The sequence below is a fragment of the Colletotrichum gloeosporioides genome (genome assembly GCF_011800055.1).
Source record: "Colletotrichum gloeosporioides strain Lc1 chromosome Unknown consensus_85, whole genome shotgun sequence".
NCBI lineage: Eukaryota > Fungi > Ascomycota > Sordariomycetes > Glomerellales > Glomerellaceae > Colletotrichum > Colletotrichum gloeosporioides.
This window is the reverse complement of record NW_025544730.1, coordinates 324,878-339,883: the sequence shown is the minus strand read 5'-3', so window position 1 is coordinate 339,883 and position 15,006 is coordinate 324,878. Positions and strand designations below refer to the sequence as shown.

General features: G+C 54.1%; 6 protein-coding genes across 6 annotated transcripts; 4 read left to right on the top strand and 2 right to left on the bottom strand.

The window, feature by feature from the left end:
- Positions 1–127: 127 nt before the first annotated feature.
- GCG54_00001304 (Cytochrome P450 67) lies at positions 128–1,693 on the top strand (the record flags this gene model as incomplete). Its single annotated transcript, XM_045401422.1, has 1 exon — positions 128–1,693. One exon carries the CDS (start codon positions 128–130, stop codon positions 1,691–1,693), a length of 1,566 nt encoding a protein of 521 aa, XP_045258424.1.
- A 196-nt stretch (positions 1,694–1,889) lies between these two features.
- Positions 1,890–4,097, bottom strand: GCG54_00001303 (uncharacterized protein; the record flags this gene model as incomplete). The annotated part of the gene is made up of 5 exons (XM_045401421.1): positions 1,890–2,007; positions 2,077–2,196; positions 2,256–2,284; positions 2,354–3,859; positions 3,969–4,097. The coding sequence occupies 5 exons, from the start codon at positions 4,095–4,097 to the stop codon at positions 1,890–1,892; spliced, it is 1,902 nt and encodes a 633-aa protein (XP_045258423.1).
- A 1,667-nt stretch (positions 4,098–5,764) lies between these two features.
- Positions 5,765–7,429, top strand: GCG54_00001302 (Myo-inositol transporter 1; the record flags this gene model as incomplete). Its single annotated transcript, XM_045401420.1, has 2 exons — positions 5,765–6,237; positions 6,304–7,429. The coding sequence occupies 2 exons, from the start codon at positions 5,765–5,767 to the stop codon at positions 7,427–7,429; spliced, it is 1,599 nt and encodes a 532-aa protein (XP_045258422.1).
- Positions 7,430–10,460: 3,031 nt separating this feature from the next.
- GCG54_00001301 (Ribosomal RNA-processing protein 15) lies at positions 10,461–11,324 on the top strand (the record flags this gene model as incomplete). Its single annotated transcript, XM_045401419.1, has 1 exon — positions 10,461–11,324. The coding sequence occupies one exon, from the start codon at positions 10,461–10,463 to the stop codon at positions 11,322–11,324; it is 864 nt and encodes a 287-aa protein (XP_045258421.1).
- Positions 11,325–11,640: 316 nt separating this feature from the next.
- Positions 11,641–12,308, bottom strand: GCG54_00001300 (Adrenodoxin-like; the record flags this gene model as incomplete). The annotated part of the gene is made up of 3 exons (XM_045401418.1): positions 11,641–11,876; positions 11,933–12,039; positions 12,091–12,308. 3 exons carry the CDS (start codon positions 12,306–12,308, stop codon positions 11,641–11,643), a joined length of 561 nt encoding a protein of 186 aa, XP_045258420.1.
- A 369-nt stretch (positions 12,309–12,677) lies between these two features.
- On the top strand, positions 12,678–14,550 carry GCG54_00001299 (Mitochondrial fusion and transport protein UGO1; the record flags this gene model as incomplete). The annotated part of the gene is made up of 3 exons (XM_045401417.1): positions 12,678–12,806; positions 12,885–13,888; positions 13,950–14,550. 3 exons carry the CDS (start codon positions 12,678–12,680, stop codon positions 14,548–14,550), a joined length of 1,734 nt encoding a protein of 577 aa, XP_045258419.1.
- Positions 14,551–15,006: the final 456 nt, after the last annotated feature.

Here is a 15,006-nt window from a genome sequence, read left to right as displayed (position 1 = left end):
ATGCTCGCCCTCTCCTATTGCAGTTGTCTTGTTCTCTTCCTCCTCAACGTGCTTTGCCTTCTTTACCTCCTTTTCCAAGCATAATGCGGAGGCAATCTCGTCCAAAGTGACCAAAAGGCGATTCAACATGTATTCCGTACTCATGCCCGCGGCGGCCTTTTTGCTTGCCGTCCTCTACCTCATCGTATATCCCGTCGTGGAGTACTTCCGCGACCCCAAGAGGCTTCGACGCTACCCTGCCTTCAAGCCCCTGGCTGGCCTCACAAACCTCGTCTTCATGCGAGAGGCCGCTCTCGGGTTTCGATCGAAGACTCTCTATGAGAAGCACAAGAAGCACCCTGTGCTACGCATAGGACCCAACTCCCTCTCATATGGAACCGTCGATGCCATCAAGGATATATACGGCCATGGATCCAAGTGTCTCAAAGGAGAATTCTATGAGACACTGTCCGGAACCCACTTCCATTTGGCAGACGTTGTCGACAAGGCCGAACATGCTCGAAAGCGCAAGGTTCTATCGGCCGCGTACGCCCTAAAGAATCTGGAAAGTTGGGAGTACAAGGTCTCCGACAAGGCGGAAAGATTCATCCGTGGCGCCGACAAGGCTTGCACCAAGCCATTGAAGGGTGGAATGCGTCCAGAGTCCGAAGATCTCACCTTCGACTACCGTGCCTGGACCAACTTCTTCACTCTCGATGCTATTGCCGACATTGGCCTGAGCGAGCGTCTCGGGTTCCTTGATCAAGGGCATGATCTTGTTCGTGCTGAGCGTATGGATGGCAGCATCCACGATGTCAACTTTCGAGCTTGTCTGCACTCCACAGCGCTTGCCCAGTCCATCACTGTCTGGTCCGCAGAGTGGTACAAGTTCAACCAAACACTCACGTCCTACCTGTCGCCAACCTTCCGCAAGTGGTGGGGACTTAACAAAGGCTGGGACGGTATTGTCTATCATCGAGCTACTCAGCGCCTGAAGCGGTATCAGGCAGGCGAGAAGTTGTCCGACTTCTTCCAAGCTCTGATGGAAGATAAGAATGGAACGCCAAACGGTCTCGACTGGGGGGAAATCGTCGCCGAAGTGTCTATCATGATGAACGCAGGGTCCGACACAACAGCAATTGCGATGAACAACGTCATGTATTGGTTGTTGAAGAACCCGAGATGCATGGCTAAGCTGCAGGAAGAAATCGACTCGGTTCTCGACTCGGATGAAATCGTGGCGCCTTACGACAAGATCAAGCATCTGCCGTATCTGCGCGCCTGCTTGGACGAGTCCCTTCGTATCGTGCCGCCGACCACCTTCGGTTTGCCCCGTCGAACACCTCCGGAGGGCGCCTACATTCTTGGAGACTTCATCCCGGGAGACACGACAGTCTCCATATCGGCATATATCGTTCACAGGGACCCTAAGATCTTCCCAGAGCCTGAGTCGTACATCCCGGAAAGATGGCTTGGCGATAAGGGCAAGGACCTGCAGCCATACTTCGTCAGCTTCAGTGCAGGAGCGCGTGGTTGTATTGGTCGGAATATCAGCTACCTCGAACAGACTGTACTGCTCGCGAGTGTGTTACACAGATACGAGTTTGCCCTGCCATACCCCGAATGGGAGCCCGAACGGCGGGAAGCAATGAACTGCATGCCCAATGCAATGCCATTGAAGGTGTGGCGCCGAGAGATCAAGTCGGAACAATGATTTCGGTACCTGTGGCATGGGTCATGATTGGAATGAGTAGACGACAAAGCGCATCAGCACGGATTAGACGAGTTGCACAGATAGTGCGACGAGGAGATATAGAAATTGACTTTAGGATGATGGAATTTGAAATATCGATGATTATAAATAGTATCTACAAGGAAAACATCAGTCCACAGTCGTCCCATCTCTCAGCTTATGTGCTCTCCGCATCGCGCGCGCGGGCATTGGCGTTCAACATGCCGGCAATAGGCATGGATGGGGGAGAGGGCGAGTCTTCCTCCCAGCCCCAAGCTTCTCTAAGTTGGGCTCGTCTGAAAGCAGCCAGTTAGCAAGGCGGGCTCCGGGGTTGTAATGTAATCGGGCCGAACAGGGGAACTCACGCTGCGTGAGTAGGCCATCCTAGCCTTCTATCGGTTTTTAGGAGGATTCTGTACATCTCTTCTTGTTCTTTTCGGTCGGTGAAGCGGTCGCCTGCCATTGCAATAGCTATACACCCATTGCTGTATGCCACATATTAGGACTTTGTGTTCGGGGCCGTGTGGGGTCGGTGGAAACTTACACATGAGCCGGCGCGGTTCGTTCGTTTGCCTGCGTTCAAAGCGTCGTTAGCCGCTAGTATTCTTGACATAGAATAGCTCGAGTTAATGATACACTTACCACTGCAAGCCCGCATATCACTCGGACAGTTTGCTTCAATTCTTCCTCCATCACTCGGAAAGCGGTTCCGAGCCTCGGAACCTTGGGATTGTGTGCAATCAACAACATGCGGGACAGATGATAGTGTTGCAAACCGGTCACCGTGGCATCGGTGATGTACTGTTCCTCCGGAAGGAATAAACCGGCGTCCTGGTTCGCCCACATGGGTTGAAAGTACCACGGCTTTTCCCTCCACCAGTCCTCCAGCTCTTGCTTCAATTCGACGTACGACTTTCCGTGGTGGTTTTCTTGTCCGTAGCAATGGCTAAGGCATGCCGCGCATATACCTATGACCTTGTTTGCGTAGTAGCAGTCAGCCGTGGTATCGTCTGCGTCTTTACGTTCCAATATCCTCCGGATGCTCGGAAAGAAGTTCGGGTGCACTGGCCGAGTGTGAACGAAAGCCATGTAAATCTCTTGGCGGAGCGCAAGCCAGAATGCCGACAGTCGAAGACTACTGAAGTCGGCGGCATTCGCCTGCGCGGCTAGCAGGATCCGCGTGCCCATCAAATGAGACTCGAGTGTCATGGAACCGATGTCGACCTCTTCCGTGAACCGAAGGATCACAACTGCCGCGAGTAAATTGTCGTCAACTACTGCAGTCGATGAAGACAAGGCCGGAATCAATGACCGAAGGCATCTTTGGTGATATCTATCCGCAATAACGGCATCAACGCCCATTGTACGACTCAGTCGCTTCGCTGCAGCCGAGAACATGGCATTGAGTAAAGTTGGACAATACACCGCACGTTTGGGGACTACCCTCGCAAAGTGTCTCCCGCTGTCGCACAAGTCAAAAAGCGGCGCTAGGCTGTCGATGAAGTATCGGTACAAGAAGGCCTCTTGGCGGTCTCGCAGAGGCCATAAAGGCGTTTCGACGTACGTTCGGTCATGGGGGGTAAGAGTGTCGTCGAAATTTGGTTCAATCGGTTCGAGTGCGACATGGATATTTGGGAAATCCAAGGTTATGTCGCCTCCGAGATCGAGGCGTTCCCATGGGATTACGATGGAAGAGGTGGTTGTGTTTGCGTTCGAGCTTGGTGTTTCAGCGTGAGTCTGTAGCTTAGGTGAGCGATTCACCGCCTCTGAAGTCGTTGAGTTTGTCGATCGTCTCGGTCGAGTTGGCCGTTGCCTTCTGTCTACGCCGCGTAAATCTCCATGCGAGCCTCGGGTGCTCAAGCCCGAATTTCGGGAACTTAGCTCCGGCACCGGTGAGTTCGGTGCCGAGAGCAAAGCCAGGTAATCCGGAGAGTCAGCCCGGCGTGGCGCCCCGAGATAAACATTGTTCTGGCCGTCACCTTCGCCATTTGGGACGCTAGAGGCGTGAATGTTGACAACATCTTCTGTCTCGTCGACGAAGCTGAATGATCGATTCGTAGTCCGGACCCAAGTCTGATTGTTGGCAAAACTGTACTCGCTTCGGGCAGCCCCTGACCCTCTTTCCGGTTGGACACTTTTGCGGAAAGTCTCTGTTTTAGTTCAGCTGCTCTTTTGATGCTGGTCACGTCAAGGACGCGATTGGTTACGAACCTGGGGTTTAGCGTATGCCTGAACCGGACAGAATAGCCACGCGTACATTCAACGCCAGACTTGCGGCAATTTGAACATGTCGAACGATTGGAATCACCTGGCTTGGGTCAACACGGCGCTGGACAATCAGGGGAATTTTCTCCGAGTTTGAGGGAGAGGGGGGCTTGGTCGTCATCCCCGGGAGGTCGGTTCAGATCCCGGTTGACTGGCACGGCGAGATGACAGATAATGCACATCGCACCATGGGCTCGCTTACATTTCAGATGTCTAGTGCGCGGAACCAATCAAAAAGTCAGATAACAAGGTCTTCAATAGCACGAAAGACGCCAATGTCGAATAACGTGGGGATGAATGGCGCCTGAGGGCGTGGATGATGCGCGGCTAGGGAGGAAGAGGCGCAGGGACAATATCCATCCCACCGGTTGATATCCCACCGGAGACAACTCACCTTAGTCTGCAGATCTGACAACACAATGAATTGTCAGCAAACAGGTATTAAACGGCGTATTGAACCTCATCTGGCTCTTTCAGGCAATTATGCAAGAGATGTCACTCGGTCTCAGAGATAGGGCCGAGATACGCCACGAAAAAAACAAACTGCAGAGCGCGATGAAAAGGGAAAGAAAAGACAGAGAAGGAAAGACTCACATTACACGGATTCGTCCGGGTCTGGATACGGCTCATGTTCTGGACCCGCCGGGTACTAGAGGCATCCTGCATCTCTTCGATGCGCCGACGTGCGGATGCACCGTACTAAGGCAGTGACGTATAAGAGCCTGTGGGCAGAGATTTGCTACTGGACGGCGGCGTGGGATTCATGGGGGAGGAGCAGAGACACAAAGAGACGATTGTGTGTGGTAAACTGGTTTGGTGGTGGAGGCGAGACGTGTGTTGCGGCGGTGTCCGCCCGGCGAAGTCTGCGGTTCTTGGTTTATGACAACTTTGGAATTGCTCTGTTTGGAGGTGTTGTAGGGGCCGGTTGACTGAACCCGGCCCAAGCGGGAAAGTCTTGGGTAACAGGGCGAATTGGCGCGCGAGTGTTGGGCCTTCGGGGGCCTCGTAGAAAAAAACAAGGGAGACGGTGGATTGAAAGGGGGTCAAATAGGAAACGCGAGGGAATTAGCACACAAGTTGCCTATTCCTTGTCAAAACGGCAACATTCCCCCGCACGCCATGCATCCACCGCTAAACCGACAAACTCCACCGGCGCCGCTCTAAGCTCGTGGCGATTTGCTGATGCATCGACCCCGGGGGATGCATATGCGTCTCTGAACTTGGCCAAGAATCCCGCGGTTTATAAACTGTTGGCCGCCAAGTGATTGTCTAGGTAGGTTGTCAAAGATAAAGTCTGGGGAAATCTGGGGTGAAGGTGCCTGACTCGGCTCGGCTGGGCTGGATATTGCAGAAGTGCCGGCACGCTTGTCATTTGGGTTTCCTGTGATTGGCTCGCAACATCGTATCGCAATCCTCTTCCCCGGATTCATATCAAATGGATTGATGGCTTCGTCTGATTTGGGTCATTATCACCGCGGACGATGTCTTGTAGGAGCGATGAAAGATGGCACGGCGGCCATGTTACCATTCAGCTGAGTTATCGATGTTCATCGAACGCGCGCTAAGGACGAAGACGTGCGAATGACCACCCTTAAGCGCAACAATACTATCAGACTTCTTCAACGATATAAGATGTTGGTTTACCCCAGATTATGACGGACATCTGCTCCACAGAAGCCTGCCATCACCAGATCTAAGAACCACATTGTCTCATAGTCCACCCGATCCACCTTCTACTTCCTCTAAGGAAGATTGTTGTTAGTCTACCCCGGTATCCTGCAAGCCAAGATGGACACCAAAGACCCCAAGGAATCTGTCCAGCACAAGGAGTCTGTGCTGGACAAACTCTCCTCCGAAGGCCGACTTCCACTAGAGGAGCTTGACTCAATAGAACAAACCGAAACCGGCAAGTTCTCGTGGCTGGTGTCTATCACTGCGGCCATCGGAGGCATGCTCTTTGGTTACGACACTGGCATCATCTCTGCTGTATTGGTGTACATTAGTCAAGATCTTGGACACAGCCTTAGCTCGTCTGAAAAAGAGCTTATCACCTCGATCACCTCCGGCGGGGCCTTCATCGGAGCCATCTTTGCTGGGGCTACAGCGGATCGCTTCGGACGAAAGATTGCCATCTATGTCGGCTGCTTCTTGTTCACCGCCGGGGCCATCCTACAGGCCGCATCGTTCTCCCTGGCAGTTATGACAGTAGGCCGCCTTGTAGTCGGCTTCGGCGTTGGCTCTGCAGCTATGATCATCCCCATGTAAGCCTTGCAATCCATCCTATGCAACAAACGAAGCGAAAACGAACGTAGACTAACCATGACTAGGTACATTGCAGAGTTGTCGCCGGCCAAATACAGGGGCCGCATGATTGGTCTCGACAACATGTGCATCACGGGTGGACAGCTAGTAAGCTATGGCGTCGGTGCTGGCTTTGCGCACGTACAGGGCGGGTGGCGGTACATGGTTGGGGGAGGTGCGATTCCAGCCATAATCCTTGCCTGTCTACTGCCTTTCTGCCCAGAGTCTCCCAGACAGCTCATCTATCACGGTAAGTCTGAGGAGGCCGAGAAAGTCATTCGAAAAATCTTCCCGAACGGGACGGAGGAGCAGGTCCAGATGAAGGTTCGACACATCACATTCCACGTCGAGGAAGCGAAGAACATGAACGCCGGCAAGTCACAGTGGTGGGTGCTCAAGCAGCTGTACGTGATTCCCGCAAACCTTCGCGCCTTGATCTCGGCCTGTGGTTTGATGGCCATCAGCCAACTAAGCGGCTTCAACTCCCTTATGTATTATTCCCCGCTCATCTTTTCTCTTGTGGGATTCGACAACCCCGTTGCCGTCGGAACCATCATCGCCGGGACCAACTTTATCTTCACTTTTGTCAATCTTCTGCTCGTTGACAGGGTCGGTCGGAGGAGAATTTTGCTCTGCACGGTGCAGTTCATGGGGCTATTCCTGATCGTTGCGGCGGTGGCTTTCAAATGGATTCCGATCAATCACGACTTATCCCTCGGAGAAGGAGCCACGGTGGGGCCACCGGCTGTCATTGTGCTCGTGAGCATGGTGTTCTTTGTCGGCTTCTACTCGTCGGGTATCGGCAACACGGCGTGGCTAAGCAGTGAGTTCTTCCCGATGGAGGTTCGTGCCATGGGCACGATGATGCTTACAATGTCCTGCTGGGGCTCCAACATCATTGTGGCATCCACCTTCCTGACGCAAATGGAGAACACGACGCCCTCGGGTGCGTTCGGGTTCTATGCAGCCATCTGCGTGATCGGATGGGTCTCCATCTATTTCTGCTACCCCGAGGTGAAGAACATGACGCTCGAGGACATCCGCGAGGTCTTCAACCACGGGTTCGGTGTGAAGCGCGCGAGACAGCTGCAGAGGCAGATGAAGGCCGACAGAAAGATGGGATTGGTTTCGACTGAAGATGTCAAGGTGTAGGTGGGTAGGGCTGAGAGAGTTCAGATTCGCAGACGTACAGGTGAGAGGTGGCGGGGCGAACCCGGCATTCGCGTGTTTGGGGGAGGTTTGGAGGGCGCTGCGTAGAGCCCGACGGTGCCCTGTGATAAGCTTAAACCCGGACGAGATGCATAGGAGATCATCCACTTACCGCTGCCAGTATTTTCAGACGAAATCAAACTGTATCGGTTTATCCTGGTGTTGCGAGAGAAACGACGAGAATTTGCGCGACAGCATGTGGGCTTTGGTGACGGCCTCGCGATGATATCGAGATGCTGTAGAGAGTTTCTCTAGAGGCAGTGAGATGATGGATAACTCAATAAGACGGGGGTGTTCCTCGGAATATTTACCTTCACCCCCACTATTCCGCTATCCCGTCCGGCCTCCGCTCGCCGTGCCCTTCGCCGTCGACACGGGCTCGAGTTCGGGCTGGTGTACATGTCACCCCGAGAACCTATTTTCTGCGCTACGGGAGCTCTTCCGATGTACACAGACCATCTCACGGGAGACCGCGTGCTTGTTCTCCAGTTAAACAGTGCTCATTCTGACGGCACGTAGCGTAAACACGCCCTGTGAGAGGTCGAAACAGGGACCGGCCTGGGTCGGCTCACAGGCGAGAATTACTTCCGCGGGAATGCTTACCACGTGTAGTAAGGCGACTTGCCTAATCGGGACGTTCGCGTCAAGACCGCCTGCTACTGTCTAGGCGTACATACCTAGAGTGTAAGACGGCTTCTTACTCGAGTCCGACTGGGGACGAGGCTCTCTCAGTAGTCATGAAGCTCAAAAATTGACATTTCCGTTGTCGGGTTTTTATTTGCCCGCATAAAAACCCATGTCGTGATTGTGTTATGGGGCTGGAGACTACAATTTGGCGCTTCGTAGCCGACGGTCGCTTCGACAGACAAAGGACGCCAAACTATCTCGGGAGTGCCCGACGAGATTAGTTCCCAGTAGTTGAATCGCATCAGTCATGAAACGGCCCGTTCGAGAAGCCGGTGGAAGATGGTAGGGCGTGTATGCCGCAAAAGGCGTTACTAATGAGGCGGCGTTGAGGCGTCCTTTACAACGAAGAGGAGCAGCTGATGGACAAGTCACCCGAAAGCCCAGAGAGGAATAGGTGCATCTAGCCATCTACAGATTTCTTGCAGTGGTATTATTCAATCAGATTTTACAGTGTTTGTGCAATAACATCGGTGCAGTAACTCCCTTCATCTGGAACAACATTGCCATCGTTGACCGGAGTACGGTTTCCCCTGATCACCATTCCGGTCCATCCTCAGAATGAACCCCCTGGCGTCCCTGGCAGCATCCAAATATCAGGACACACATAAAAGTAAACGCCGCTGACATCACCCGGCCTCCATGTTACAATGGTAGTTACTGTGACTAATCTACGACTAACGGGGCACTTAAAGCAGCGACTGGCAAGATATACTTGGGCGACCAGCCGATTTGAGACGAGATCGGATGAGGATTTTCTTTGCGAATTACGGTTGAGCACGAGCATGTGGAGTCGCGGCGAATAAGGGCGCTGTAGCGCTGCGACTAAGGGCTGTTGACAACTCTCAAACCTTGATACGGAACTCGGCTAACGTATTCGATACGAAAAATCACAGACGCAGCACAAAAGCCCTGCATCATCTTGAAAGTTACTATGTTTTGTACGACTCGAAACCTGGATAAAATGACCCAGCGTGGAAGCGATAGCCTGTCAACTGAGTATCCAATTAGTCTCAGCCTTTCGGCAACTATCCTGCTACCATTCACTAAGGCAAGGGTGCGCGTCACGATTCACCTAGGGAGGTGATCAGTGAAGCCCATTCGATTCGACGAATGAAGATGTGAAACGAAAGATGAAAAGCAGAAGTGTAACAAACTTCAAGTAATCATCAAGTTTCTGGGGTGGCCGTCGTGTAGGGCCAGATACCGGCGTCGAGAGCGGCTCGCAATTATCTGTCATTGGCTGAAGCATAGAGGCTTTCCTCATACAATGCTGTATGGAAAGAGGGCGTATGGCTTCGCTGGAGCATTAGTCGGGATGCAGCGCGCTACAGCTGAAACACCCTGAAAGATCTTACAGCTGGTGGGTGCCACAAGCCAAGATGCATCGAGGGCCGAGCCTCAGGTCCATGGTTGTTCGACGGAGGTCCCCACGGCCCGGACGCCTTCAGCAGCTCAGCAGCATCGTGTAGTCAACGGGCTTTATGGGTTACAATGTAGAAACGGGATTGAGATGCTCCTAGAATGCAAATCGCAAGCTTTCGCTCAAACTCTATGCCTACGAACGCAAGTCTGTAAAGTCCCCGACCATTGGCAGCAATCTAAACACCCGGCAATTCCGGGGACATCTGAACTCTCACGACTGTACAGGGTAGGCTGTTCAGTGTTCGCCTTGGCTTTGACCAGGCAGCCGTAGCTTGGTGCAGGCGAAAGCTTGATCCATAAATAATTGATCTAGAAGCACGCGGCCGGAAAGTGGAGGTTGGGCTTGCCTAGCGATCGGCTCGGTCTCTAGGACCCGAAATGGTAAGAATCGACACTTGGGATGGTCCCCGACGGATGACGGAATGGATGGCCCGATGTTGGCTGGGCATCTGAAACTCGCCCGCAAATCCGACGAAAGATGATGGGGGTGCATGTTTTCTGCGGCTGACTTCACGAACGAACCGTGTTCCCGCGGAAGCCTGCCCCGGGTACTGATGGACCGTCGATACGGTGAGATTCCTGGAGGTGTGGCTCACCGGTCACCGAGATGGGGCAATTGCGAGCCTAGGTGACCCTATTCGGCTCACGGTGAGAGTATCCACCCTACTTCGGTGTCATTCGGTAGGCAGCTCTTATCTCGGTCTGTTCACCGATGATAAGACAACCGCCCCACTCAGACCGCCCAAAATTTTGACTTTGGGTACGGCTACTTGGGAACTTTTTCTGCCGCCAGTACATTGTACCCGTTATCCTCATCCACCTCCAACTTCTCACACATCAATTGCGACAGCAAATCACCGCAATCATGGCCGGTTCCTCAACAACGAAAAGGAAAAATGATGGTCGCCTCGCGCCGCCGTCCAAGAAGCAAAAGAGACAAGCCAAGAAGCAACCCGAGGTCGGTTCCGACGAGGAGGAGGGCTTCAACGCAGTCAACCTTCTCGACTCCGACGACGATGATATTATGAACGCAGCCGTCGATGACGGCGCCCCCTCAGACTCCGACTCCGCTAGCTCCGGCGATGACCGCCCGGCACCAAAGAAGCTGAAGAAGCCGACCAAGACGACAAAGTCCAAAAAACCCAGGGACGCCCCTCGCGAAACCGACGAGTCCGAGTCGGATTCCGAAGCAGCAGCGAGCGACAACGAGGAGGGCGCACCGCGCAAGAAGAGCAGGCGCAACGACCCTTCCGCCTTCTCGACCTCTATCTCCAAGATTCTGTCCACCAAACTCTCGAACGCGAAACGCGCGGATCCCGTTCTGGCTCGCAGTACCGAGGCCTTCGAGTCTTCCAAGGCGGCTGTTGATATCGCGCTCGAGGCTAAGGCGAAGAGACAATTGAGAGCGCAGAAGAAGGAGGCGCAGTCGAAGGGCCGCGTGCGCGATGTGCTGGTTGCGGCGGAGGAGGAGGGCACCTCGACGGGAGAGATGTTGGAGGGCGAGAAGAGGCTGCGCAAGGTCGCGCAGAGAGGTGTGGTGAAGCTGTTCAACGCTGTGAGAGCGGCACAGGTTAAGGCCGTCGAGGCGGAGAAGAAGGCGCGCAAGGATGGTGTTATCGGTGTTGACCGGAGGGAGCAGAAGATCAACGACATGTCGAAGAAGGGATTCCTGGACCTGATTGCATCTGGCGGGGGAGGACTGAAGAAGGGCGCACTGGAGGAGGCTTGATTTGGAGAGGAGGGTTTGAGACAACAAAAATGTCATGCCGTTTGCCCGATTGCGGCACGGCTTAATTTCTCGTTTCTGCAAATATGTTCTTAGAGGAGTGATTTCATTCCCTCCCAACCATCCTTGATACCCGCCAAATGTCTAGCAAAAGCCCAAGCTTGATGTATCCGTCCCGAAACCGTGATGCCGTGCTTGCTTAAGAACACACCCTACATTTTCCCCATGACCCCTCCTTTTTTGCGCGGTATTGTATAATATAGTACAGAATGATTAAATGAAGTGGTATGCAGCGAACGCCCCCATGCTAAAAGTCCTATTATGAGAAGTCGCTGGCCTGGAGGTTGCGGGTCATGGACGGCAGCTTGACCCTGAGACCGTCGAGCTCCTTCGTCATTGTGACTTGACATCCTAACCTACTCGTCTCGGTCAGACCGAATGCGAGGTCAAGCATGTCGTTCTCGTCATCCTCGGGCTCGGGCATCTTGTCGTAATGCTCCTCATCGACAACAATAACATGGCAGGTCGAGCAGGCGCAGGAGCCTCCACACGCACCTGATCCATCAAGTCAGCCTTTTGTTTTCTAGCAACTGGGAGACGTAAGCACATACCCTCCATCTCCAAGTCATTATCTTGCGCGATGTCAAGGAGGTTGTCTCCTTCGCTGACAGCAATCTTGTATTCGTCGCCGTCCTTGTCGATGAAAGTGACATAGAGCCTGCGTATCTGTGAGCAATAGCTCTCACAACGTGTATGTGTCCATCCTTACTCTTCGCCCGCCTTGGGAGGGGTAATGTGGCCATGCGACTTGAAGGCCGAGACGGAGAAGCTGCGCGCCGAGGGCAATTGAAGCTTGTTGAGTGCGAATGACCGTGTCGTCCTTGAGGGCGCTGTCGAGGTGAAGATGGATCGGGTTTGCTTCTGCAGAGGACGAGCCTGCCTGCTTGCGCTGGCGGCGAGCCTGTAGAGAGATCTGGTGGACGACATAATATCGCAGGGTCCGGTTCTCGGCGGGCTTTTGCTCGGGATATTCGTGGGCAGGGCGCAGAATAATCGGATGCGCTGGACAAGGACAATAATCGGACGTTACGGACGGCTTAAAAACAAAGGCATGCCCCTCGGAGACGGCGGTTGAGCTGATGTGACCGCAATTTGTAGGTGTTTGCTCTGTTGGTTGGCGCTGTGAGCAAGCCGGGGGCCGAAGAAGCGTTGGAAAGCCTTCGCTTGAATAAATGCGCAAGGGAAGCGGCACTGTGGAGATGTCATTGGATTCAGAGAAATTTCTATAGGCTCCTTTGGGTGGTGGGAGCTCCGATAAGGCCCACACCCCTCGGCCTTATCGGCCGGCGATTCGCGATGTTCCGCCTCCGGAGGCTCCATTTCGCGGGCGCTGACGGCAAATGGCGGAAAGAAGGACGGGTGGCCCGAGCGTCCCAAGGAACCCCTCTCCAGCGCAACGCAAACAGCGGGCAAGCGCGTTGGGCAGTCATTGTGTTTTTTTCTTTCCATTTGCTGATCGACTGATGTGCTTGGGCTAAGCGCCCCGCTAATCTTATCTCCGAGCGATTTCCATTTCATCATGCAAAATTGGGAGCGGTGGGCAGCTCCTCAAATCATGCACCACCAGCCTTGAGCTGCAAAATTCACCCGTCAAATACCAAAATGTCGACGCAGCGAGAAGGGGTCAACCCCCTCAGACCTTACTACAGGCCGCCGACCATTGGCGAGGCCCCCGATCTCACGTCTGCTGCTGCTGCTGCTGCCTCCCAGCCCAAGCCTTTTGCCCGCCATGCTGCAAATGCGACCAGCGAGCGGTACGCGTCCAAGGCACGCGACATCTTCTCCGATATCGACTACAAGGACTACATCAGCGAGCCTTCTCCCTCCGTCGTCCAAACCGTCAGGGACCTCGTCGACGAGCTGCTATGGAAGTACACCTCCGTCCTCATGGCCCAGCCCTTCGAGGTGGCCAAGACGGTTTTACAGGTCCGGAGCCACGATGATCTGACTCTGGCACCCCCCGCCGCCGAGCAGCCTACACCCCTCGCCTCTCCCGTGCTGGAGAAGAAGCAGCCGGTCTTTGGAAAGAACGTTTGGGACGAGCCTGGACCCGAGTCCGACTCCGACCTCGACGAGCCTGCATACTTCACCTCCAACATCCCGACGACGCCGACGCCATCCCAATCTAAGGATGCCCGGCACCACGAACCCTCTCCTCCTCGCACACCGGCAGCGAAGCAGCCGCTGCCGCCGCATCAGCTGAATATTCGACGACCAGACTCTTTGATGGAGGTTATTGGGCAGCTGTGGCAGAAAGAGGGTGCGTGGGGCGTGTGGAAGGGTTCAAATGCCACCTTCCTATACTCCATTCTCTCGTCCTTGTTCGAGAACTGGTCGAGAAGTGCCCTCAGTGCTTTGTTCAACGTCCCAGACCTCGGCGTGAAGGAGGATATCGACCGTCTCATTGACATCGCATCGCCCTATCCGTGGGCTTCGCTGTGCGTGGCCGCAGCCGCAGCCGTAGCGACTGGCCTGATTCTTGCACCTCTGGACTTGGTCCGCACACGGTATGCCATGCTATGCTTGATAACCAACTACTCCTTGGGGTTGTCGCTGACACTTTGATAGACTTCTCGTCACCCCGACTTCGAAGCAGCCTCGCCGCACGCTGGCCACCCTCCGAGCCCTCCCCTCCTACGTCTGCCCCTCACCGCTCGTTCTCCCCACGATTCTGCATTCGCTTATCCACCCCCTGCTCACCCTCTCTACACCCCTGGTGCTCCGCACCCGATTTCTAATCGACAGTCGAGTGTCGCCGACGACCTTCTCCGTGGCCAAGTTCTGTGCATCCTCTGTTGCTCTCTTCGTGAAGCTTCCCCTCGAGACCGTCCTGCGTCGTGGCCAGGTCGCCGTCCTGAGCACCTCCACCTACATCCGTGCTCTCGCCGGCAAGGATCAGCTGATGGAGACAATCATCCCGGCCGGACGGTACAATGGCGTGTTGGGCACAATGCTTTACATTATGAATGAGGAGGGTACGCGAGCGGTTCCTGTCCCGCCGGCTCCGGTAAGAAGAGGCAGGGCACCCAAGCCTAAGGTCGCCGAGACGGTGTTCCGAAAGGGACAAGGCAAGGAAGGTCTCTGGCGGGGCTGGAAGGTCAGCTGGTGGGGGCTTGTTGGTCTCTGGACCGCCGGTATCATTGGAAACAGTGCCGAAGGCGAGTTCTAGATGCCAAGCTTCGAGGAAGCAACAAGCAACCACACGCCAACAGACAACGGCTGGTCGTTGCAACCGAGTACGAGTTCGAAAGAGCGAGCGTGCAGAGAGAGTGCGTGAGAAAACTGTTTTTCTGTTGTGCTAGACGTATACTGGGACGACGCGGGAAACAAAATAGGCGTTCGGGGACATATTTTTGGGAACTCCCTGAACCACTCTCCTCCACGACGATGATGAGATACGGTATGATATCCTCCTTCCAAGATTTTGCTATTGTACAAACCCGCATCAATGAGAAAAGAACAACCCCTTTCCTGAAATACAAGACAAAACAAGAAACGGCCGTACCTGCAAAATCAAGAAATCGCTCGTAATTCATCTTCAGCTAGCATCTCTCGCGCTGAGCCATACCCCTAATAGAAACTCTTGTGTTTTAAATTTAGTTCGTCCACTCTAACTGTGTTTCTC